At 33.6% G+C, this 27775-nt stretch overlaps 2 protein-coding genes across 2 annotated transcripts; both read right to left on the bottom strand.

The window, feature by feature from the left end:
* Positions 1-505: 505 nt before the first annotated feature.
* LOC149905983 (rotatin-like) lies at positions 506-27775 on the bottom strand. Its single transcript, XM_090105077.1, has 33 exons — positions 27635-27775; positions 27349-27536; positions 27010-27206; positions 26680-26781; positions 26374-26569; positions 26031-26168; positions 25697-25909; positions 25415-25584; positions 24463-24670; positions 23913-24374; positions 23697-23841; positions 23261-23410; positions 22857-22981; positions 22485-22705; positions 22040-22176; positions 21495-21707; positions 20478-20724; positions 20134-20306; positions 18905-19174; positions 18175-18395; positions 16661-16805; positions 15883-16013; positions 9230-9344; positions 8545-8767; positions 6708-6874; positions 5716-5877; positions 5259-5519; positions 3949-4127; positions 3395-3596; positions 2553-2722; positions 1917-2127; positions 1187-1290; positions 506-658 (listed from the first exon to the last, which is right to left on the bottom strand). The coding sequence occupies exons 1-33, from the start codon at positions 27675-27677 to the stop codon at positions 518-520; spliced, it is 6030 nt and encodes a 2009-aa protein (XP_089961203.1). The 5' UTR covers positions 27678-27775; the 3' UTR covers positions 506-517.
* On the bottom strand, positions 10547-13224 carry LOC149905984 (cytochrome P450 6k1-like). The gene is made up of 2 exons (XM_090105075.1): positions 11745-13224; positions 10547-11167 (listed from the first exon to the last, which is right to left on the bottom strand). The coding sequence occupies exons 1-2, from the start codon at positions 13057-13059 to the stop codon at positions 11004-11006; spliced, it is 1479 nt and encodes a 492-aa protein (XP_089961201.1). The 5' UTR covers positions 13060-13224; the 3' UTR covers positions 10547-11003.

Below are 27775 nucleotides of genomic sequence, written 5' to 3'. Positions count from 1 at the left end.
CCAGCAATGTGTATTATAGCTGTACATATGATAAGACCTTATAATTTATGTATGTAATATGTATTTTAAAAATAACGAAATATATATTCACTTAAAAGCCCTCATTGATTGATAAGTAATCCTTACTAGTACGTCTTATTAGTAAAACAAATGCGATAATATGAAAAAAAGACGGGTTGCACTCCGGGAGTGCCGGCAGAAGTGAAAACTTGATTATTAATCAGGCCACGTGTCCTGACGCGAGTTTAAGATTTTATACCCAACGCCGCTAAAGAAGTTTTCACTTCAATAAAATAACTTTTATACAACGTATTATTTAATTAGGCAAGATCACATAGCTTGGAGTACTGTGTGCATGTATGTTAGCAGTTCTAACGTTCGGACGCATCGTTGTATCTCTGTAGTCGTTGGATGGAGAAATACACCGCTTTGTAATGCCAGAAATTCCGATATGTCAAAGTGTAAAATAAAAAATAAAATCACTTTTATATAAATCATTGTTTAATTAGGCAAGATATCACGTGGCTTGTAATACTGTATGCGTGTATGTTAGCAGTTCTAACGCTCGCTGCGCGGCCGCGTCGTTGGATCTCTGTAGTCGTTGGATTGTGGAGTGCACCGCTGTTGTGATACCCGCACTTCGGAGGACTAGTTTTGCCTGGAAATGGTCATAAATTAATTACATTTATTCGATGAAAAAAAATTATAATGCTTTATTTTTTGGCAATTTCTTCTGGTACTTATAAAGTAATTTAATTTTGATTCGGATGAGCAAATATTACTACCAAATATAAATGTATCTTCATTTAAGTGAATGATTATCGGTGTTTCCGCTTGGGAAGCTTTACAAACATCTACTTTAGTATTAAATGAATGGTTTAGACTCGGATATACTCACCCACAGATCACAGAAACTAAAGGGAGATATGGTTAGGGGGCGGGGCCGGTGTCGCAGCAATATGCCCAAAAAAAGAACAAGCTGTAGTGGTGCTGTATACGTACGTCACTTACAATCTAGTGTGCGAACGAATAGTCGCTCTCATATTTTTGTGTGATGACACGCACACAACGCGAAGTATTGTTTTGATTTTGTTTACTGCAGTTGTGTGCGTAAATTTGTAATGAGACACCAGGTTTCGTACTCAGCGCAAGCGATTGGCATCTCTCTAGATCTCTATATACTTACCCTATGGTTATTAGCAGCCAGAGCCCACACAGCGCGGCTCGCGGACACCAGCGAGCTCGTGTCGCCCGTCAGAAGCGAACCCGATAATAGTTCCAGGAGTTCCGCTGAATAAGTATAGAAACCATTTTAGTGATTTGCTTTTATTGATAGGCCGTTATTGTATCCCAGACCACTTATAATCTATGTGAATTAAACGAAATAGCAAGAAAATTATAACTCCAAAAAATCAAAATAAAATTAAATCCTTTCGTCCATATTAAGGAATAACTAGTAGAGCATTTTACTACCAATTCCAGGATCGGTACTACATATAAAAACCTCATTTTGTACTCATTAAATATAAAAAAGAAACTAGAATAAACTATTTTATTTAATGTTAATTTCTGCAAATTTTGTTTTTGAATAAATTATGTATCATATCAACCGATAACTCGTGAGCATAAAATACAGAATACCGATCTCGTCCGCGAAGAAAATCGACAGAATAGCAGTGTACAATGCTCTATAAAAAAATGTGTGCGTGTACTAGTGTAGTGACCTTATTTTTCAAAAAATAATTTACTCTACGCAACTTTACAGAAATACGTCAATCATGCGTGGTAGGGATAAAAACAAGATGGCGATAAATTTATTAATTGATAAAAACAAGATAAATGTTTTCCGACCGAGATAAAGAAGTTTCACTTCAACAAGAGGATAGGTTTAGAAACATAAATGTCCAATCACTCACGCGTCTGCAAGAACGCCAGTCTATGATGGTGTGCGGCGTGCGCGAGTGACGTCAGCAGGCACGCGGGCGGCGCTCGCCCGCTCACCGCTAACACCGCGCCCGCACCGTCCGCGTGCACACTGAGCGTTTCACACAGCTGCACCCACGTGCGAGTGGTGGGGGGGCTGGTGGCACGCGCTCGGGACTTCGTTATGTGGGATAGTACGTCACTCTGCAAATGGGTGGCAAGATAAATAGATATTTTGTGAAATTATTTTTGGTAGTTATATATACAAACTACGATGTTTTTAAATGTATGCGTTGTTACGGATAAATTAAAATGAATTTGAAAATTGCCACGTTAAATGATCAACAAATCTTTGTAAAGACATATAATCACAGATATTATAAAACTTGCATGCAATGTTAGTTTTTAAGTTCTTTTCTCTCGTGTTGTTGTTTTAAATAACAATTTATTTCTTTCTTTCTTTCTTTCCATGCGTGAACAAATACAAGCATGCGGTGATGGTGCGGCACGCAGCACGTGGGTACGCGCGGAAGAAGACGTAGTAGAATGTCGGCACATAGGTGGGGCAATTCGTGCGTTATCACTAGTCTTTTATAGGATACCTAATATTTCAGCGAGCCACCACATACCTTTAGCACAAGAGTGCGGCAGTGCTGATGCGGCACACAATGTATCAGCACGCGCAGCAACAGCGGCAGCAGACCGCTAGCACGTGGTCGAGCCGCCTCTCGTATCGCCAGCTCGCACACCGACCCCACCGTGCTGCGCCCACACACGCACGTGCACATGTTGCTCCATGCTGCAACATTTTGTTCAGACATTAACCCCTTGACCAATAGATTTTCTATTGTGTCTGTGATTCCGGGGGCTCAGGCATTAACAGGGACATTGATATAGACAGACTTTATTTAGCGTAGAAGAACAATGCAGTAATAATTTAATTATAAAACAAAACAAATCGGTTCCAAAATGGTTTTAAAAGCTAAAAATACGCGTAGGAGAAAAGTATTTATTTAAAATAATATAATGAATAAATCGCGTTTAAAATCCGTTAAAAAGTCTTTAATTTCTAAATGTATAATACTCGCGTAAAATCAAACATCAGAAAATACTAAGTATTTATTTATTTATTTTATTTAAATACTTTATTGTACTGCCAACAAAAAATTACAAAAAGAAAACTTATACTAAAAGAAGACACAGCACAGATGGCGGCCTTATCACTCATCTACACACTAAAGTATCTCGAGTAAAAATCATAAGTGTATTTTTTTATATGCAAATAAACAGACACATCATCTAGTTTTACGCCAAACTCACTATTATGATAACTTCTACCAAAATCAAATTAACCGAGACCCTCATAACAATCAAACAACCTTTTACTGAAATAATAAAATTAGTAAAGTTTTGAATGATTTCTACTACAATTGTTTCACTAGGAATGTGTCTTACTAGATGAGAAAATTACCTTTCGGACAATCATTAGTAAAACTAAGCAATAGATGCATTAGTGCATCTCTCAATTGCTCAGTCATCATGCACCACGGCCACAGTTTGTTGAGCGACACGCATATATTGTCCTCCGCGAAACTTTCCTTGGCAATAGGACAGTTAAGCATCTCACTGTTCATTAAAGTTAGAAGCCAGTATAGATTGTGCAACACGGGTTCCTGAAAAACAATAGTATTTAGATAAATAATACATTTGAATAAATCTTTATTGACGCAAAATTCTCAAGGCCTTGCAGTGGAAACAATAATACTTTTATCCATTAAAACTCAAGATGTTTACAACATGAACATTTTTTTATTACATTATTTGCTAGAGTATCAAATATATAATAATTATAAGTGATCATAATAAAGATACACGTTTTTTTAAATAATTGCAAAGTAGTTTACCTATAATACCAGTATGTAACAATATTAGAAAATCATTTCCATACTTTACAATAATACTGAGCAGCATATTATAAGTCTAAGATCTACCAACCCTAAATATACTATTTAACAAAACACTCACATTATTAGCATTACGTATAACATCCACAGGTTTTCCCTGCAACGACAATCTATCCCTAAAAGCCTGCATCGTAACCACCAATAACCGCGGGAATTGTCTATGCGTCGAATATTGCCGAGCGCGTGGACTTACAGACAATACAGATGATATACATGAACATAGAGAAGACCAGCTTTCATCTGAAATGTTAGATTTGATTATAAATAAATCGTTTAAGCGTCTATTTTTTCAGGGCATCATTCTATGTTATAAATGCACAAAGAGACTTAACTTAAACAAGATAACACGCAATTATACAGCATAGTTTTAGAGAAACTATTGAAGTAATTGACATTATACTATTTTATTTTTTACAATTCACCTTATAAACAAATACCTCTCACTTTAATATAGTTATTGATCCTATTCTGCAATGAAATTTAAATGTGAATAGATTTAAATGTCTAAGGGCCGATTTTTTAATCCTTGGATAAAACTTACCCGTCCAATAAAGTATGTATTACACGATAATATTAAAATGTAATCTGTAAACTGTCAAATACGGGCAATTAGAATACATTTTTTATATGGCAGTTTAATACCTTATTCGGCGAATAAGTTTTAACCAAGGATTGAAAAATCAGCCCTAAAAATCGGTATAGATAAAATTGAGTATAGAGTAACAATACCAATTTTTCCATGAAGTAAATCTAAAGAATGTGTACTTCTATAAACAAAGTAGAATCAACAAACATTCTCCGGAGTATTTACAAAGCATTATTAAAGCATTTAAAGTGTAATGTACACTCATAATATCAATTGTTCTTGAAAAATGAAATAAAGGCAAGTATTCTACAATAAAATCAGAACTGAAACTAAGCAATACTCTAATTATTAGTACATTGAAAATAATACTTTTATTATTAGTGCATCCAATATTAACGGAAGTACTACATCGATTATAAAAGACAAAGAGCTATCAATCTAAGTGTCAAGAGTTCGATTATTATCATACTGTCACACAGATCTATCCGGAGTGAGATAAAGCTAAATATCTAGTATTATTATAGACAAGACTTTTCTTTTTTATTGATATTTATCCATATACGTAGAAATCGTTAATCTAATCTTTAACTGTTATTATGAATTAAATCAGGTACGTATGTAATATTATTGACTGGGATTGGGACTACTATTTTGGGCAAAAATCCCCTGCAGCATATTTTTTTATATCCTATTATATCCCCTTGGAACAGAAGACATGACAGCAACGTGCATGGAATGAATTCAACTCCATAAGTTTATCTAAATTTAATAAAAGTATTAAATACCTTGGCATTCTAAAAACCGTTTCTCCTCCAAGTGCTCTTTATACAATTCCATTAAAACTTTACAAATTTCTTCTACAATATACTCCGGTTGACAATCTCCATTCCTGATCATATCGCCGGCAGAAAGTATATCTTTAGGTGGATCTTTGGCTGATTTAATGTTGTCTAAAAATGCTTTGCAAGATTCTTGTTTCGATTTATCTTTGCGAGATATTGATTGAGCCAATTGTGTTAAACAAAACATCGCTGCAGATTGCAATTCTGAAAGGAAAGGAGAAAATATGAAAAATATGATTATTCTTTGAAATATCTAGCAATAGTAAAGATGTCAGTACCACTTTCAATAATTAACCTTATATTACTATGCATTATTTTTTTTAAAACAATTATTGTTATAATTATTTAGCTGTATTTGTAACAATGTATATCACTTTTCTATAATTATTAAGAAATATACCATCATCATCGCTCTCCAAAGCCTGTAATAGCATATCAAACATGTCCGTTGCTTTATTTTTCTTCAATTCGCACCACAAGGTGTCGCTAGCTGAGCGATCGACGATCAATGATCCAAGCAAAATCATAGATTGCGTCTGCGCAAACAATCCCTCACTGTCACCTGTAAAGTACAAATGGCTTGTTATGACATAACACAATAACAATGTCAATTATCACGGTTTTGAAGATTGCGGTATTATCGTGCCGATTAAATTATGAAGAATGTCTATATTATTCTTGTTACGACTGATATAGATACTCAATTTGCTAGTCATAAGTATGCTTTTTTAACAGATTAATAAGGTTGCAAAAATCATGAACTTTTACAGTATTGCATAATGTGTAGTAAACAATTCGTCAATGTGCAGATTAAAATTAAATCAAGAATTTGAAAGTAAATTTTCCATCAAATCTTTTGTATTTACTTGTAATCGTAATTTGTTTCTGATTCTCCAATTTAAACCACAAAATAACATTTAACTAATAACATTTATTTCTATCTAGATCATTATACTTAGGCGCTGACTCCACGAGCGAATGAATCGCGACGAGTCCGCCCTTATATCGTCGGATAATCTACACGAACGAGCGATAATTCCGCCGCGTATCGTCGCGAGTCGTAACGGAATCGCAGCGTTTCCGCGGTGACTCGTTACGGTATCGCCACGTTTCCTTGTTGAGAACTACGAGAAGACCAGAGGCAACGCTGAAATGCCGCTGCGTTTGACAGCGCGCCCGCTGCGCGATCGTCGCTAGCCCGCTGCTAGTCGCGGCGGGCTAGCGACGATGTAATGACGTTTCGCACGCTCATTGCCACTCGTCGCATCGCGGCGATAATATCGCCGTGTGGAGACGGTTCCATAGAGAGTGTATAAAAATACGTGGCACGACGATAATATCGCCGCGATTCTCTCGCTCGTGGAGTCAGCGCCGAAATTATTTTCAACATACCCACATCAAACGGCGTCAATGTTACTATCAAATTGTATAAGCAGTCTTTAGTAGAAGCTAGTACGGTGCGTACGCACTTGTGCGTGGTCGCTGCGTATAGACTGCGGCAAATAGTACCACGGACACGGTCCATTTGTGTTTGAGATTCATTCGACCAGCATAAACATCTGTTCAGGATATCATATTAAATGTGTTAATTAATTATATGAATTTGAAAATATCTGAATAAATTTTAAGGATAGATAAGATCCCACTTCAGCAATCTGGATGTCATAAGGGGTCACTGAAAATCAGTGCTGAGGTATTATGCCTCAGGTATCCTGAGTGGCTTCCTTTTTTAGCGCATGCAACCACACATATATTAATTATGTCTTCTATTACATATTATTTAAAATTTACAATGCTATTTTATATGTGTGTTGTGTGTGTTGGAATAAATGTTTTTTCTTTCTTTCTTTCTTTCAATCAGAAGCCTAACGGTAAAAGGTAAACTGTAATCATGAATTACATAGTATAATCTCGAATTTGTGTAGATTTTTAAATAAAAATAAATTAAAATATTTATGGACGACAAGAACGTGAATTAGTTGCCTATAAACACGTAAAATCAAATTGCTTTAAGTGATAGAGTGCCTGAGTAGCTTTTGTACGTCAAGTAATTTTTAACTATCCCGTATGAAGATAAAGTTTTCTCAGTAACAAGCAATGCACTAATTAGACTCGAAGACATAAAGCGTATGTTAATTAAATTTATGCTACCTCAGTAATAATACTAATATGCGAAGGAACAGTTAGTTTCCTTATCTAGTTTATTTGACCTTAAATAAACCGGTCTCAGATAAAATAAACATTAGTAAGTTGTTAGAAAACTGTTTGATTTACGATAACAGGCAAATAAATATAATTTAATTTATTTTTTAGTTTTATAGCATTTAAATGCTTTTTAAATGAGACAATTTTAAAGAATTATAAAAATTCGATCACAAAGCGGGATTCGAACGCCCGTCTTTTGTCGTAAGTACTACCGTGGCTACGCCTGACCTCTGAAATTTCTCATTGAATCACTCAACTGATTAAATATTTTATATTCTAACTTTATACATAAAAATAACTGAATAATGATACAATTCAATCACAGTTTTCCTTAAAAATATGCCTATGACGTAAATCCTCTTCGACAATAATTACCAATTACCCTGTAAGTAGTTATAGTCCGGGATACATCGCCCATTTTTGCAAGTGATTACTATCAAGCTAATTTTTCGTGAGTTGCTTTATTTTGATGAGATGCCCAATAATTTCATGTACGAAACTCTCGATTGTGGTAGCTTACAGAGGTAACAAGGATAAAATATTTTGATTTGATGGTTCTCAAATATTAATTACTAACTGAATATTTTTTTTTGTTCAATCTCAAGATAATTATCTAAATTATTCGAAAAAATATTTGTCCTACAAAATCTATGTTTTGATCAAAGAGTCCCCCTTTCCAATGTGTATCGATAACGAAGTCATCATAAATGCTAACCAGCTGATTTTTTTATTTTCACTTATTTAATACTTATATAATTCAACAGACATATTGTCCTACAAATTGCGTAATAAATATTTGAGAACCGTCAAATCAAAAATTTTTATCCTTGTTACCTCTGTAAGCTACCACAATCGAGAGTTTTGTACATGAAATTATTGGGCATCTCATCAAAATAAAGCTACTCACGAAAAATTAGCTTGATAGTAATCACTTGCAAAAATGGGCGATGTATCCCGGACTATTATTTGAAACTATGTACAATAATAACCTACAGTTCCAATAACTAATCGCAAAAAAGCTTACCGGAACATAACTCTAAACAGTCCCATTTCATTCCACGCTTGTACCGGGCAGTTTTTAAACATTATTACATTATTCAACACATCAGCTATTGCTATAACAACATCGGCTGTGGGTGACGGTTTTTGAAACGAATATGTTGGTGACAGGTTCACATCTTGTTGTTTTTGAGCACGAACTTCTAACTCTGTGCGTCGCTCTAGTAGGGTCAGTGGCATGTTTGGCTCTGAAAATATGGAGAAATAATAAGGAGGCAGGCTTGAATGTTTCTATGTGTGTTATGATGATTCTTAAGCAGCTTAGTTGAAAATAAATGTTTGAATTTGCTCATGTTTACTCGTTCTGGTGATCAGCGAACTCTTACTTAATAGAATCACGCTTCAAGCAAATATTACTTATTAGTGATTAAGTTACAACTTTAATATTGTTTATTTTATGACTAAAATAATCTTACTTGAAACAATATGTATTATTGCGGTTGCCCTACATAAATTCTAAAACCGCAATGTGGGATAAAGAAACAATTCGCGAAAAGTATTCATTCCCATCCCTAATAAACATTATTCAACTTTATATTTGTTACTAAAAATGTATAAGTAGGTATTTTAGTCGTTAACATACATTTTGACGATATTAACGTTCAATCAAAATTCGTATATAAAAATGATATTCTTATACACAGACTTACCAAGAAAATTTTTATCTTTAAAACTACTCTCATGACAAAAATCTATCAAAACTTGTAGGCATTCTTCCACGAAGTTATAATCTTCGAACGTATGAAGTGTTTCTTGCTCTAGCATCTGTAAGAAACCAGATTATCTTTTTATATTTTTTGTCGTATGATCAGATATCATGACGATATTGTATTTCAAAATGTTTTGTATATAAGAATGTATATTCACAATCTATTTTAAACATAATTTAAAATTTAAATAGTGAAGTCCATGACTTCTTAATAGCAACCACATAAGGACGAGATTCATAAAGAAACAATAAATAACTAGGATTAGCTTTAAACACGGTTTAATACGACCATAGCCGACATTCTACAATATAATAGAAAGAACAATAGCCAATTATTTATTTAGAATGACACGCAAAAAGTACTTAACGATGACTCAGGTACGCGAATACACTTTTAAGAGCATAACATATAGTAAAAACTAAAATATAGTCTTTATATCTTACCAAACGTATATTACTTTACTGTAAATTAAGTTAAAAAATTCAAAAGCGGTAGGTATATTTTTTAATTTAAGTATTACAAAAGTAAACGAAAAGTTACGCAATATATTTCTTTAGCTACAAAACAGAGCATTATAAAATATATTTAAAACTGAAAATCCAATTCCAATAGATAATTTTAAAACATTGTATGTATTTGTATCAAAGATATTTTCTGTTTTTGTCATCTTCAAAGTATTTGACTATTGTATATTCACCGGGATTCCGAAAAACTAGTCTAGACCCAAAATTTATACTTGAAATTCCTTACAAATCATTGAGAACGTTTTTAACCGATTTCTCTTCAACCAATTTAGTCTTGCGATATCTAAATATGGTTTTATTAATAAAAATTCAGCAAGTTTTGAAGGTTCTCTACAATATTATCTTAATCTCCTAAAACAATCCTATGTAGATAGAGCTGTATCTAATTTCGATTGTCTTAGGAATTGTATGTAGGAAAATATTTTGTCATCCCATCATTTTTGTGATTTTTGTCAGAATTGTTTGTTTAAGATAACATTTGATGGCTCTAACTTATTTTAGTACATTCATTTTAAAATACGCATCTGATATTTATGTCAAGAAACCGATACTACAAGATAAACCTAAAAACATCTCAGTATATTATGCTACATTTGATTCATGCTTGTTGAGCAACACTTAAAAAATCATTAGGTTAGGTAAACACTTTTTTCATCGTAAAAAGAAAAAAAAACGCAGATAAAAGATATTTTGTTTATTGCAATATACATATCTATTTAATCTTAAGAATAAATTAGTGATTAAATAAATGCTTAATTGTAGTGATTAAAGGCTATGAACTAATTAATAAGTTTTAAAATAATTTACACAATTCTTAACACTAAAATAATATCAGTCATAGGAAACGTATATTAGAAATAACATTTTTTTATATACAAGTAAGATTTGTTGGCTGTGATGTTTTTAAATATTTTTATATTACAATATCAATCCTTAATTTGAAAATAAGTACAATACTAAATGCAATTATCAAGTTTTTTAAAACCTGAATAATTGTAATTCGAACATATCAACATAATATGAGATAAGATTATTACATTATTTATTTACATTTGTTTATTTTTTCGTATAATATTTAAATACATTATAAATATTTTAATAGCAAATACTGGCTTAAGGTAACAATACTGTTTGGTGAGAAAAACAGTATGGTATGACAAACGTGTTCAATTCATTACTGGCAACTCTTATTATAGTGGTTTAAACCGTAGCCATATTCCTCCTTTATTTTTCAACATGACACTGCGAGGGTCATACTGTATAGTCGATGTTGTCTTAGAGCAAGGTTCCACTATAAAATTGCTAAGAATCCCCGTCAGACCAGCCATGACAGTCAACTGGCCGAATCGAGCGCCTGTAATAGAACATATCATACTTTAAAATTCATCTCATGCGTGCATTAAAGAGCATGTACGGTGTACTATGACTACAATCCCGTCGATAAAGCACAGTGGAAAGTTTGACGATATTTGTGTCACTTCAATCAAAATACCATTGTTATGAAACAGATAACCCTATCAAATGCATGCGCCAGATAAAGTAGGTTATGAGTTCATTAAATTGTTGATATACAAAAATTTTAAATACCACCAACCCTATATTATTTATTTGTAAATTGTTTAGCTTTACGATGTGCCACCAACTTTATTGTGTAAATTATCAATATATCCATAGGTTATCTACAGTAAAATGTCCGATTTACTATCTGATCACTTGTCAAGATATTAATCCATACATTTCTGTAATAAGATAACATTGTGCTATTAATATCTTGAGATCGTTCAAATGTAAACACAAGGCTAACTTTCGCGCACTTGTTCCTTATTTGAGATAGTAATAAATACTTATTCACATACTGAGTTTTGTAAACATCTACGTACCCAACGGGCTTCTTTCATAAAACAATAATATTTAACAGAACAAAGTCTTACCTGGGCAACTTCTGGGTCCGTCGCCAAATGCTAAGAACGCTTGTGGATTAGCATCATCACTGAAATGTTCTGGATTGAACTTATTTGGATCAGAGAAGTATCTTGGATCCCTCTGTAAGCAATATATCGGTATCAGGACAGCGTCTCTTTTCTTAAGTTGTAGGTCAGTTCCAGTGAGAGTGCATGGCGAAGTACATAGTCTTGTGGTTAGCGGTGTCGGAGGATGCAATCTTAGTGTCTCCAAAACAGTTTGCGAGACGAGGTGCATTGCGCAAACAGCTTCATAGTTAAACCCGTTATGGCGTTCCAAGCATTCTTTTATTTCTGACCTTAATTTATTTTGCAAATCAAAATCTTTAGCAAGTTCGTACAAACAAAAAGACAACGTAGTCGCAGATGTTTCTAAACCAGCCAACATGAAAATAAAGGAGTTCGACGTTATCAACTCATCCGTCATGGAGAATTCTTTCTCAGTTTTTTGTACGTTCAACATGAGCTGCAAAAAATCGTTTCTTTGTACTCCCGTAGTGCGTCGCGTTGTCAACACTTGGCTTATTATATTTGTAAAGAAGACTTCGACTTCCATTGAATAAGTTCTAAGGTTCAGAAATTTGAATAACCGAGGGAAAAATGTCCGGCAATATCGTTTTAAAATAGTCGATCGATCTGTTTTAAACATTTTTTGTGACATAATTAAAAATGGTGAATCAGGGTTTTTCATAGATCCTGGGTCCACTCCGAAAGCACAACTGCCGATAACATCTGTAGTAAATCGAGTCATGAATTGAGGAACATTGACTTCATCCAGCGATTCTAATTCTAGCGCATATTTAAATCCAAGAGCACATTCTACAATTAAAGGGAACATGGCTTTCATTTTTGCTGAGGAAAACGTCGGTGTAACTATGTGCCGCATAGCTTTCCATTCGGCACCGCTCATATTTGCCAAATTTCGAAGCAGAGGCTCTCTTTTCGTATCTGTAGAAACTGATATCCGATCACTAAAGCTATGAAAATCTGTGGATAACACACTTTTCACAATATCCATGTCTAGTAAACACAGAGTCGGTCGTCGGGCTTGGAAAATGCCAACAAATTTCTCATTCTTATAGGTTTCATAAAAATATTCCAACATACTCGTATAGCTCCTTCTCATCGTAAGCGTTGCGCCAAAATTTCCAAATATTGGGCATGGTTCTCTGTAAGGAACGTTCCTCAATAGCCAATACTTTCTTCCGTTGGAGGTGTAATGAAAAAGCGTCAAGAGAAGCAATAAACACACTATAATTATAATTAAATACAAAAAAACTGACATCGTACACGATTGTTGTTTGAACTAAAAGGTCGGTTACAGTGAGGACGTAATTAATTCAAATGCCGCACAAATAATGAACATGCGCTCGCACGTAAACAAAACAACGCGTGCCGGTCGATGTGAGTGGATTGTTCACACAGCGGCCGCGGGCGACGACCAGCGATCAAATAAGCGGTATCGCTAGTGAGCGACGAGCGTCAAGATAAGCTTCACGCTGCTTCGCCTCAAGGCCGCACCGTGTTGACGTACTAGGCCCGTGACTCGAATATATACCCACATATCGAATTTTAAGGAGTCATTCCACATTGTTACGGTAATGCAACATAGAACACTATTCGAATAATTATAGAACACATTAAATATTGTACTTCTACCTAGTACTTATTCATAGCGCATGCATAAATACCTACTGCGAAGTACTAATGAAAATTGTTGAAGCTAACTTTGTAAAGTTAACACATTTATAACAAATGTGAAATGTTTAAGGAAAACCCCAAGTGCGCTAAACGTGTTTGTGAAATGCGATCATAATTTTCCTGCTTGCAATTCTCTTAACTGATACTTCTTCAATATATTCATGTATACCACTAACAACTACTTAGATTAAAATTCCTTTGCAGATGCGATTTGAATTATGGAACATAACAAAGTAAGTATGTATTTTGGGCCAAAATTTTTCCACGTTTCAAGGATAAAGGATAGTATAATAATACATATTTTAAAAACACTTACAATATGTACTATTAAATCTACAAGAAAGGAAGACAGGTTGGATAAATATAAGGCATTAAGAAAAGGAGAGATTAAAAAATATATTATATTTTAAGCTACAGTAAAAATTTTGAGTACTTACGAATAAAAATAAGTATGTTCAAGTGCATAAAGAAAACCAAAACATTCACTACTAGAATACATGCTTATGGAATAAATAACCTTCATAATTCATTCATACGCCAAAACTGGCAAGTGCCTTCAAAATTATATGATGTACTACAAAAAATTAGTACAAAAACTACAATATAGAATTGGTTTGACCTCCCTTGGAAATTATTTTGATCGATTAAGATAATACAATTTCGGCGTTTTATGGTTACCGGCTGTTGAGGCATATGTTATAATATGTAGAGTCGAAATTTTATGCGCGTCACGTGGTGTACTAAAATTCAAGGTGCCAAATATTGAATATACCGTTATCATATTAGTAAACTAGCACCATTCAAATCAGTGGACATTCATATCATATTGTATAATTCTTGTGAAAAATCACAACATGTTTCTATAACTGACGTAACCCAAGAACGACGGAAAGTTTTCAAATCAATTATCTTGTTTCGTATTTAAAAATATTTATAAAGAGCTAAATCAATAATAATAAGTAATAACTATTTTTTAAGTGGTGTAACCTAACCGACTTAATTTTATATATAGAGAATATATTGTGAAACTGGATGTAGCAAAGATAATAAATTATTAGATCAAGAGACCCGAAAACGAGGTAAGATAAATGATTTGTATCGCAAATATTTTCCAGAGAAAAATATATCTATGTATAGATTGACCTTTCACCAAAACTGCTAAACATAACAAGATTATTAAACTTATTGAAGTATTATTTGTTGAAGTAACAAAAACCCTTTTATAATTTTAACTAAGCGGGAGTTTAAAAAACGATTCAACTAAAATAGCGTGAGCTGTAGGCTATTTTAGTCCACTTTATATTTACACGAAAGAAGGAAAACATGGGAACACATGATAAGCATAATTCAGACATTCTCGATTGACGCAATACGCCCATAACGAACTATCAACATCGCGTGCCGACGTAGGTGGTCCCTGTATTCCGACCACGAACATTCGCGGTTCGTACAAATTATAGATCATTACTGAACATCCTATTTAGGGATTCCGATAGCTTTAAACAGCCCTGTTGTTCTTAGTTCACTGATTTATTATTCCGAGCACGTAAATTACTGGTTCTATATATAAAACATTTGCATATTGAAACGCAAAAAACAGATAAATCAATATTACTCACGAAAGTGACGGTGCGCATCCAACGAGTACAAAGCAGTGGCTTTATAATCCTATGATAAAATTGTTTTATGCACATATTTATTATTTTATTGAGTTCTTTACGAAACTCAATTTAGCTGAAAGCTATTTTTTTATGTTTTTAATAAATTCCACAGGTGCATACCATGACTCTACGTCTCTAGTGGGAATTCAGATCAAGTTTATTTTTTATTTATTGTAGCGAGAACAGAAACCCTATTAGTTGCTCTCCTAACATACTTGACTAGACCATTAGGGGTTTTTTGTCCTTTTAAGATAAACTCTAGAAATATCTTAATGCCTGTCCAATCTACTAGCTATGCAAATGATTCGATGCTTTTTGATTAACAACAATTAATTATACATAGGATCATGTATCGATTGACGTCACTCATTGTATATTAATATTGTAACATTATAATTATTTACATCTAAACGACATTTCGCTCATATCAAGCGCCAGTTAACTATACATAATATCACAACGAACAACAACGAAATAAGGTCAACAACCTCAAACTTTGAAGTAGTACAAAATTATTATAATAACTTTAAATTAATATAATATGTATTTAACAAACTCATGATGATAATTGTATCGTCAGTTCACCGATATGTACAACGTTTGAATTCAATATGTCCGTTTATAATGGGTCCAAGTCGGTTACATACAAATATGCATGTGAAGCTAATAAATAGCGCCTTAAAAACGAGGCATAAACCAATACACAATACGGTAAAGCTAAATAAAAGCTAACAATGGGCTCTTACTTGGTTCATGGGTGAAACTCGAGAAGTGACCGCAGTAAGGAGCAATAACGCAGCGGCTCGGACCACGTTCGCTTCTCCGGTTTTAGAGAACACTTCCACGGCAAATCGGCAAAGCGACTCGTTCGGGATATCTAGAAATGGATAATTGTCTTGTATTTGTTCATTATTTTGACGTGACAACGTCTTATAATTCGATAGCCAGTTGCACGCACGAAAAAACATGACTCATGCGGCGTTACCTCGCACTCTGAGGCGTTCCGTAAGACTTAAAGTGCCGCTTGCACTTCAAGCCTACGGAGACGGAGAGCGCGGAACGAGCGACAAAGAAGCACAATCGGCCGTTGTCACGTTCAACTATCGTCAGTAAACCGACTTTACAGACAACCAATTTTTTTCGGTCATTATGGATATTATAGAAATCAAAGGCATTAATTAAATATGTTTTCGGATATTATAGATAGGCTTTAATAACATAAATCGTATAAATTTTAATCGAAGAGACATTTCGGCATTTAAAAAAAAGATCGAATTAGTGCAGTCTTTATAAATGTAAAATAACTCTGTTAATGATATTCTAGATAAATAAACTTGAGAAAGAGAAAATAAACAAATTATCGAAGAATAATTATTACAATGAAGCATGGAATGCGATAGTTCCCTTGGTTACTGAGTAGCTTTACTTTTCTACAATATTAAAAAAATTAAAATACATTTTAATTACTAAAATTTAAAATGCAAACAGCATCCTGAAAACAAAATAAAACCGCACTATACTCACATTGCATCAATTGCGGCGTGAGTTGTGCGTACAGTGCGAACGTCGCCATTACATGCAACGAGACTGCACGCAGTTCGGGCGTTTGCGCGCCGCTACATCGCACTATAGCGTGCATTAGCGAACCGTCGCAGTGTTCGCCCCAACGCTGTTAATATTAAATATACTTTAATATTTTTGTTCTTTTTTTTCAAACTAGCTTTAGTTAAATAACTTATCTTTTAACCTTTTTATTTTAGTTCTGTAACAATATTTATATAAGTACCAGACTTAAATTGGCCTACGCTTGAATATAGTATTATCGGATTATAACAATATACATTATACATAGCTTTCAGACCATTTTCTTCTTTTTAGCTTTACAAAGGGAGCTTTCTCCTTTCTAAGAAATATCAGGAACTCCAAGTAGTTTGAGGAAAGCGTAAATATTTCAGTTATTAAGGTTTGTGTATGTTCAATGTTTCGTAAGAGCGAGCGCGCACGAGCAACTTTGTCTCCGCAACTATTTTGTCTCTCCCATCAATTTGTATGGGGAGTTGCGTCGCTACGTGCGCGCACTTTCATACTAGCCCATGGGTGGGAGAGACAAAATAGTTGCGGAGACAAAAAAGTTGCGGAGACAAAGTTGCTCGTGCGCGCACTGTCTAAATTTTTAATCCTACTGCCTATAAGTTAGAGTTTGATTTCAGAGAATCATTACCTCATATTCCTGAACCTACCCTTATACCAGGAAATCTTAATCTTTATCTTAATCTTAATACTATTATAAAGGCGAAAGTTTGTAAGTATGGATGTATGGATGTATGGATGTTTGTTACTCTTTCACGTAAAAACTACTGAACCGATTACAATGAAATTTAGCACACATATAGAGGGTAACTTGGATTAACACATAGGATAGGTTTTATCCCGGAAATCCCACGGGAACGGGAACTATGCGGGTTTTCCTTTGAAAACGCGGGCGAAGCCGCGGGTGGAAATCTAGTGTACTATAAATTGTGACGCAAATTGAACGTTATCAATATATAGTTACTTAAATAATGATGCACTATTTGAAAACAATGTAATATATTCTAAACACAAAAATTCATTATCTTTAAAGTCGAGGAAAATATTGTAAAACGAAGAATATGAATTAATTCTCACATAACGAAAAGCATATCTGACTGTTTTATCTAGAATAAATGAAAATATATACATATTTGAAATATTTGTATTATTACTGTTGGAATTTCGAAGCTTCTATACTATCAACGATCTGTTCTAAGATTTTATTTTTCTTGTCAGACAAAAAGTGCTAATCTAATCAGAAAACGATATAGTACGGTACATGTTCTTATGCGCGTTAAGATAGCGATCACATTATCAAAACGAATTCCTTACCATCACATTTTAACTTTAATGAGTCAATAACAGACCAATATTATCTCCCTTATGTAAGCCATCCTATATCTTGATCAAAAATATGTGTTTTCTGGATAAACATCGCCGCAAATGCTGCTTTTAAACATACTCACTTGTACAGGTATCTTTTGTTCTCGAACTTTCTTCAGCACCGCCATCAAAGCCAGCATGGCGTCTAACCTACAAGCTCTGCCCTTCCTCCCCCCACCGGACGCACACCCGCTCAAAACACGAGTCATCATCTTCAAACTATAAATTAGCGTTTCCTCTAATACTTCACAGTAACGAGAATGTAGACCATATCTAATACAGCGCATTAGCTCATTAAGATATCCTGAAAAACGCTTAAAACGTTAGTCACTCGAAGACCATCCGGTGAGCGATACCGGGCGATACCGCGCTATGATTCAGTGGCACTAAGACGTTTGATAATTCTTATAAACAAATGCGATAGAAGACAATGTGGCAACTGGTTGGTAACAATGAATTAATTAAAATATATATTCGGATTACGAGTGGCTTTAGGTCCTTATAAAAATGGTAAGCTTGATTTACGACAATAATCATTGTTCTTATAGTATAGTTTATTAAACTAATTCATTAACACATTATTTAAAAAAATAGTATAAAGTACAAAATATAATCGCTTATTAAATGCACAGGAAAACCGCCTGTTTAAATATGCATATTTTCAGTCTCTGTGATGAATATAGTTGTTTCAATCAACTAATGATATATGTAATGCCTAACCCTCGGAAGGACGTGAAAACTTCCAATAAAATTAAAAGAAGAACGATGAACGAAGGACGAAGAATAGATCGGTCGAAAACGCTCAATACATACCCAGCATATGAAAATTCTTCAAATCGACTCGCTCCAAGCACGCCAAGAGAATTTTCAGCAAACTTTCTAATTGGCTACTGCTGTAGTCCTGACTCTCTTCCAACAATAAAAGGCATCGCAAGAGAACTTTAACTATGTGTATACGTAATTGGGTCACTTCAATATCTTCTACAGACGACTGTTGGGGATAAAGTCTGTCTCTGCTTAGAAGCGATATTATGGTCGCCTCGTTCCCAATAAAAGAAGATTTTATCCAAGACATTGTGATATCTAAAAATATAAATACAGTCCATCTAATTTTTGAAACTTTTTCGAATTTTCGGTGCGGATTAGTTATGGTAGTTGGAACTACGATAATAATCGAATGAACAGTTATATCATTTGTATGAGATTAAGCTGTTCATACGTTTTAAGTTTCTATTTAAAACGTAATCAATATTTCATCAAATTAGGAATTGGGTGAAATATTGCAATCTATACTACAGATTATCGGTATAGATAAAATTATAGAATTAAGATTCTGATTGTCAAGTTAAAAAATTATGTTGAATGAATGTAAAAGTATCAATAAATAAAAAAAAACAACAATTATTAAAATAACTGCATTATAACAGTTTGTTCCGGCTAACCATGATTGTAAAATAGTTTTTTTTTTTCAATCATTTATTTCTGGGCTTTTGAACGAATGTTCATGGCAGCCCCATTGCAACAATCAACTAACTAACTAAACACAAATTAATTAACATACTTAGGTCAACTAATTACTAGTTTTATTTATTTTTCTAAAATGTTTAAAACTACCCACAGTCTATAAAATGCATGCATCTGATTTAACGCGAACAAAGACGTGAGTGTCAACTAGCTTTGCATATATAAATATTGCTTTGTCATGTTCAATACAATTATATTTTTATCGTCGAAATGTTACCATATTATTCACGTTTCCACAAAATAATTGATAAGGAAGCAGAATTTGTTCTATTTCATAATATTATTAAATTATATTACAACTACGCAACGATAGATATTTGGTGAAGTACTTTCTGTGTAAAAATGAACGAAAGTATACGTAACACAGCTCACATAATTTATTTTAATTTATAAAAAGAATAGCTTATAATAGTTTATGTTAAAAAGACCTATTGATTCCAAATTTAAAATCATTTGGCTATATTACAGATAGCGGCAAAATAAACAGTCAAAATATACGTAAAACCAAAAAAACTTACCATCTTTAGGAACATGATCCATGTAAGCAATAATAAAATGCAAAAGACTTAATAATAAATCCGTATCTCGGGCAGAAGCTGGTGGGGCTGACAAAAATCTCTTCATATTCTGCCATTTTAAATTAAAAAACTCTTTCGGACAAACTGTCGATGTAGGCATTATGTGAGCATAACTAGAAAAAAAAACGTTTTGTAAATTTTTTTGCTACGAAATATACCCTCATTTTTTATCCACACAATTAAAATAACCATATTTACCTACGCAAACTAAACATATGAAATACTTATTTATAAATAAGCTATAGCTTCCATATCCTTATACATGTCATACAAGAATAACTCACCCTTCCAACAAATACAACGCCTCCTTAACTTGCATATGAGTCGTAGCATTCTCCAATCTCAACAAGCCCTTCGCACACGAGTAATCCACACACGCAGACCGCAATATCTCCAAGTCTTGTATACTTGGTGTGGGATCTCTAGGTTGTACCAAATGTGGGGAACCACGTGACACATTACCCCCGGATAGAACCCACCACCAGCGTACGCGGATTGACGTCCGCCATGTTGGATCGTTGAGGAGCCATTCTAGAATGTTCGAGTGAATTAATAATGTGTTGCAACTTAATCTAGTACCAAATTGTTAAGGTTTGTAATAGGGTAGCAAAATAAGTAGAATATAGTGTATTTATAATTCACACTATACGTAAATAATATATAAAAACACTAGGAATAATTCTGAAAACATAATCTTCGCAACAAAGTATTGTAATAAAAAACTATTTGATCTTTTTTATATTCTTATGCAAATTGGCACCGATTCAACTTAATTAAATACCTACATAATACAAGCAGTACAGAAATATGAGTTGATTTAATTATATTTGCAAGCATTGTACAATTATAAATCTTAACAAAAAAACGGAAGAATTCATCAGAAGAATAAAAGGCCAATAATTAATCGAGATAAATAATGTAACTGCTCGAACGGTGAAAGAAAACATCGTGAGGAAACCGACATGTCGAAGAATCAAAAGTTCGACGACATGTGTCATCCGCCAACCCGCACTTGGCCAGCGTGGTGGATTATGGCCTGTACCCTCATAGGAGGCCCGTGTCCCAGCAGTGGGAACATATATGGGCTGATGATGATGATGATGAAATAATGTAAATAAACCAATATCAAAAGGAAATGTTCCTATTTTCTGTAATTATGATATGAACGGACGGAAGACTTTGACAGAAATATTATAACTGATAGAATATTCGCTCGACATCGCGGTGATACGGTCAGATTGTTTACATTTTTTGTCCCGCCTCGTAGGCCTTATTACAACAACGTATCATAAAACACTTACCAACAGAAGCGTGTTCCGCATTAGCACTAGTATGCCAATAGCTATTAGCCGCGAACGGCAGTGACGTACGTGACGTCACACTGAGCGGTAGTGCGGGCACGCGGCGACGCGCTGTATCCAACTCCTGTAGTACAAACCCCGCCCATGATAGTAGAGCTAGAACTTGAACAGACATGGCTACGCTGCTGTCGTTGGCGGGGAACACTAGAATGGCTAGAAAATAGAAACAATTTTAACGTTCCAAATTTAAAATTCCATGGTAGATGGTAGTAGAGCTAGCACTTGTACAGACATGGCTAAGCTGCTGTCATTGGCGGAGAACATGGATAGAAAAAAAGAAATTCCAAATTCAAAACTTCAGTCGCGCTCTATCTTCTGTCGTACGAACCCCGCCTATGATAATTTTGTTAGCACTTTTACAGACATGGCTACGCTACGACATTAAATATTATAATTTTGGTAAACAGTGGATAATTTATGTAAGTTTGAAATACTTCAGTGTCATCACATTTCGAAAAATACAATTAAACAATAAATTAACTTACCTCTAATCAAAAACAAGGGCAGGTCTGACAACTTCGATAGGTTGTGTCTCGCCACAAAACACACGCTGTTTATAACGGACACGCAACTTAGCGCGCATTCGGGGAACGCTAAATAGTCTTCCACTGTAAGTGACATCCTGAAATGCGAAATACAGCATTAATCCACACATCGCATTAATCAAATTCTATAAATCAACTGACTTAATATGTTATGGTACCCAAACTATTTAATGAATATCAAATACCTATATCAATATAACTGTAATTATTTAGCAAGTTTGAATCAATGGCACATAATATAAGTATGTATCGAGGCACGCATAAGGTCCTGTGTCAGGATGATTGAGATAGGTAGGATATTTCAAACAGTCTGAACGTAAACAAATTTTTGTAGGTACTTATTCACTTATGTTATATAAAATTTGATATTTCCGTCTTTTCTTACCTAAGTAAGGCAACAATAAGTTTTAGACCATCATAACGAATAAACGCATCGTGTAAGTCTTGCTGACGCATCATAACAGCGAGCTGTTGTAAGGTGCTGCGTCGGAGAGACGGTTCTAAAGTTGGATGGGTCGTTCGAGAGTCGGCCACGAATTCTGAACTATCTTCGTCTAACACCAAATCTTGTTTTAGCACGTCCAATACTTGTATTAAACTAGTTGTCTAGAAAATAAATAATAATATAAGTAGTTTTTTTTTTAATCAAAAATGTTTAATTTGTTCTACTTTCGAAAGGCATTCCAGGAATTCTTAGATAGCTAGTTTAAATTATTAAGTTTTAATTTATTATTTAAGTAGGTATGTAATAGTTTACCTGTGTCATCTTTGTAGGAGAACTATTATAATCTATATTGAAGTCTTGCACTTCAACCCGCCGCAGAGCATTTATCAAAATATCGGTACGTAATGTCTCTTTAGGTGGTAAGTATTTGTCATCGTCTAAAAAGAAAGGATTTATAAAATGAAAGTGAATATTATTTATATTTGATGTTGTTGCAGTCGTTCATAAATAATATTTACTTAATAAGCAAAAAATAAATAAAAGTATTATAAACAGATAAATTGCTATACAACGAAACAAACGGTAAGTATGTGAAAAAGTAACAATCCATGACAAACTTCTGCGTTTATAATATTTTCTGTATAAAAAATGTTTGGCAACATTGAGTTGCAATTTAATAAATTGATACTCAGTTAAACATTTATAAACATACTTACCTAATATATTACACAGAGAATGTGCAGCATCCAATTGCACTGCAGGACATTTAACAAACATCAATCTCACGAGACCCCACACCATTTCGGCAGTGGACACACCCATGCACTCCGCTATATCGACTTCTAGTGATTTGCATATTGCTTTACCTGAAAATATTAAAAAGACATTATCTATTAAGCTGTATATTAAGTTTTAACAATTTTTTTGTGAGGCGAATAACAATTATTCGTACAAAAGATAAAATAAACAACTATTTTTATGTCGCAAAACATGGATTTTCATCACAATCACACTAGGATCGGTACACTTGTCTACGATCAGATAACTACAATAGCAGTATTTCTACATAATAAAACATTATCACCATCCAAAAAACAACAAATAAAAAAAGGATACAATTTTTTTTTTTGCAAAATTGAACATATAACCTACCTAATTGTGTATCATGCGCCGCATACACATGCAATAAAGGTAGAATGGGCAGGAGGCTAGCTAAGAGTCTCCACCAACAACTTTCGCTAAGAACAAGTCGACCCCTTAGCAGATATAACATTATTTCCGACGCGCTTTCTTCCACCTAAAACAATTATATTATTATTATCATCAGTCATAAAATGAAACAACAATAATTTTTCCAATTTTACATACCTGTTTATCTGTTGATGATAAAGCATGACAGCATATTTCAGTCAATATACTAACATCACTCAACAAAGTCAAATTCTTTTCTTGATTCGACTCATTTGATTCTTCACTCATTAGTACCAACTTCACCATATTAGCCAATATCTTATAAAACGAGGATTGAACCCAGTCTATATTATGAGCCATCAAAGATAAAGCTATACTTCGAGCTGCTGACCAATCACTTTCGTCAAAATTTAAATCTTTTCCTTTTGTAACAATAATACTCGAAATATCATGTAGAAAATTCTCATTAGTATGTATTTGCAGAATAGGGAGTGACTTTTTAATGCAATTCAATATATCTTTATTGTAACGGGTATTTTTCAATTTTATAAATTCTTTTGCATGGTCCATACTGACAAAAAGTTTATTTAATTCTCGATATTTACTCTTGAATTCTTGGTCTACTGAAGATTTGGCATTCTGGAATTGCAATTTAGTTATTAAATCTATTACTTAGTACATATAAAGAAATCTTAAGCTGTTTAATTTATGTAATTGTATATCATACCTGTAGTACCAAAGCAATTTGTTTGTTCAGTTCTGGATAAAATATATCAATCCCTGGATCCAAAAGGCCGTTTTGTAACGACGCAAGGAGAGATGTAGGAGGTAGGGCCGATTTCCGCGCCCAGTTTAAAAGCTTCACAGCACAGCTGATCAATCGACACTGAGCTAGTCTGTGTTGAATGCGCTCTGGATCTAACTGATACGAATTTCTGCAAAAAAGATCTTTGAATAAATAAATATATTTTGAAAATTCAAAAGGTGCGGGATACCATATAGCGTCTCTCTCACTCACTCGCGATATTTAACATTATTACATAATTATTATGTACTACGAAGTTTCGCATCTTCTCAATAAATAAATTTATCAAAGTATAATATAAATTTATTATAGTAATAATAAGTATACTATTAATTAGTTTAACAATTTAGAATATTGATATTTATTGTTTTATGGCATTCAAATGCTTTATAAATATAAATTTATAAAGAATAGAAAAAATTCGATCACGAGGCGGGACTCGAGCGGCTGAATTGGTCAGGCATCCGCCCCGGAATGGCGTGAAAGGATGCGGATTCGAGTCCCGCCTCGTGATCGAATTTTTTCTATTCTTTATAAATTTATATTTATAAAGCATTTGAATGCCATAAAACAATAAATATCAATTTCAACAAAAAAGGTCGTGCTCCATCGTTACAATATTGTATTCACTGAAAAGTGTTTCATATTGGTTGAGATGGTTGTTAATCATCCCAATAGATGGCGCGCGGTGTGTCCCTTAGACACAAAACTGAAAGAATAGAATAAATTCGATTGCTCTGGCGGGTCACGAGTGGCTGAATTGTTCAGGCATCCGCTCCGGAATGGCGCGAAAGGATGCGGGTTCGAGTCCCGGCTCGTGATCGAATTTATCTATCTTTATAAATTTAAATTTAGAATATGTTAGTGTACTCACTGATATTTAATCAATAGATCGCCCAACATACGCATCGTCATACAACTTTTATGTGCTATGTCTCTTTGTGTCTTAGAATTATGATCAGATGTCCAGAAGCTTTCATCAACACATTCCAATAAAAATTCGACAAGGGCTTCTATTAAAGATAGACATGTATTGAAATCTTTCTGCAAACAAAACATAGTGCATAATAATTCATATCATTACTAGCAGAAAATTGGTTCATATTAAATGGATGTTTTAATCATATTAGAAATCAAAAGATAAAAAATTGCATACCATAGACAATGATTCTTTATTTTCAGAGTCTATGTGTGCGACGCTCTTCATCATAATACATAGAACAGCATGTGCAGTATCCAAAGCATATATTGGGGCTGGTAGCTGCCGTAATGCTGCTAAAGTGTCTTCTATGGGAGTGTTTGTTCTGCCAACAATCTGTTCCAGTTCTGCATTCACACCATCATAGGAGTCCCTGTTATCGAGATTGACCTGAAATTTTATAGCTTTTTACAAACACATGTTTTTTTAATGGTCAATTTGAAACATTCAATATGAACTTCATATGAACACTTAATAGATATAAATTAACCTATTTAATTGAAGACATTACCTTTGTAGATTCACATACTAAATCTGGAGAAAAGAGTTGTTTCAATCTCTTGTTTAATGCATTTGTTATACACAGTAACACATTCAAAGCTTCTCCTGGGGAACTGCCAAACTGACAGTCAGATATACTTAATAATGCCTGAAAATATAATATTCCATAACCTTTCAGAAATTTAGGATAAAGATGAAGAAGTGTATTAAACTTGGTAGAACTTTTTACAGGAAAACTAAATTTGATGATTATTTTTTTAAAGCAGGTGCCTTGCGGTTGGTCCTCTTTAAATTTGGCTAGTTGGGACAATGTGTAGGCAGTTCAGTTTTTTATTAATTTATTATTTTCTCACCTTCACAATAGAGGGTCTGTTGAAAAATATTTCTGGAGGGAAGTCACACAGAAACACATCCCTGATAAATCTGCAACATCTTCTTGTAGATTTCACAAGCTTCAGTGAATCTTCAATGAGGACAATTGTTTTAAAATCTGATGGACTTAGTTCAACCCATGGGAATAAAAAAATGTTGAACCCTTTTGACTGTTTCCTGAAATTTTATTTTTTGTTTGCATTTAATTTCATAATTTTAATTTAGTCACAGCGTCTAATAGTCACTTAAATCATATCAATTTAATACTTTAAAAAAATAAAACTTACGTCTTATAGTCATTTATGTGATTGTTTGATACATCAGTGTCTTCAACATGCTTTTTATCACCATTGTGCAAGAGCTCTTGAAAGTATCCATCATTTTCAGAACTGTAAATTAACAATGTCAAAACAGTAAAATATAATTTAGCTGCGGATTACAATTGATGGATTACGATTTCCAAGAATTGAAGAAAAAATTGCAAGCCAATAGACAAAATGATCATCTCTTTTTTGTGCCAAATAACATGTGTAGTATGTACACATGTAATGTACTTAGCTATTCTGACAGGCTATGTTACTCCAATTATATAAACAGCTTTTAAAATTCACACATACCTTCGACTAGATGGAATATCAAGCCTTGGAACATTAACATCTTCATGAGATTCAACTGTATGTAAAAATTTTACAGTCTCTATGATATCAACATACACTTCCAGAGCATTACCCTCCAACTTTGATTTTATTGAGTGCAGCTTCTCAATGAAGTTCTGTACGCCATACTCTCTAACTGCATAACTTCCTCCCCTTGTCTAAAATATCAAAGCATTAAAATATCAACAAATGACAGAATCTTTTTTTTATTTAACAATTAAATATCTAGCTATTTACATAGAAGGTAGGTAAAAAGAGGATATAATATCTATAAACAAAGCTAAAATGAAATGATTAAACCTTTATCATTTTAAGTAATAATTCTAGAGATTCTTCTTGCATTGAAGGTTGGTGAACATTAAACCAAGCTAATAGAGCCGCAAGAATCTCCCTATTTAAAACCAATTCATCATTTAAATCCCATCCAAGCTGCAGTTTAGCTATTAGTAATTGTAATGAGCGCTCCCGTATTTCTTTTAAAGGATGGCCTGTAATTTATAAATCTATGTAAGTTTCTGTGTGAAATAGGTATATGATGTAAAAACAGAAATGTAATAATGAATAAAGTTGGCAGTCGTTAACTAACGTAATTTTTTTATGTAGGTAGCTAATACTTCATTTGATTCCATCCTTCTCAAAATTCACACATTAAAGAATAAAAAATCTAATAAATGCAATAGTAATCAATTAAAATACGTTCAGATGTAAACAAAAATACCGGCTCACC

Source organism: Colias eurytheme, chromosome 9 (genome assembly GCF_061535395.1).
Source record: "Colias eurytheme isolate Ceu_HAF_F1 chromosome 9, ilColEury1 Martin Lab GWU primary, whole genome shotgun sequence".
Classification (NCBI taxonomy): Eukaryota; Metazoa; Arthropoda; class Insecta; order Lepidoptera; family Pieridae; genus Colias; species Colias eurytheme.
Note: the sequence above shows the minus strand (reverse complement) of the source record. Positions and strands in the feature narration are given on the sequence as shown.

What these genes read in the sequence shown, in the direction of transcription:
- LOC149905984 (XM_090105075.1), bottom strand. Translation starts at nt 13,059, where the DNA reads ATGTCAGTTTTTTTGTATTTAATTATAATTATAGTGTGTTTATTGCTT. An exon ending in CGGACCCAGAAGTTGCCCAG is followed by an intron (nt 11,168 to 11,744) that starts GTAAGACTTTGT and finishes GTTCTATTACAG; the next exon opens with GCGCTCGATTCGGCCAGTTG.
- LOC149905983 (XM_090105077.1), bottom strand. Translation starts at nt 27,677, where the DNA reads ATGGAATCAAATGAAGTATTAGCTACCTACATAAAAAAATTAC. An exon ending in CTCCTACAAAGATGACACAG is followed by an intron (nt 22,706 to 22,856) that starts GTAAACTATTAC and finishes TTTATTTTCTAG; the next exon opens with ACAACTAGTTTAATACAAGT. An exon ending in AACAAAAGATACCTGTACAA is followed by an intron (nt 16,806 to 18,174) that starts GTGAGTATGTTT and finishes TAATATTAACAG; the next exon opens with CGTTGGGGCGAACACTGCGA.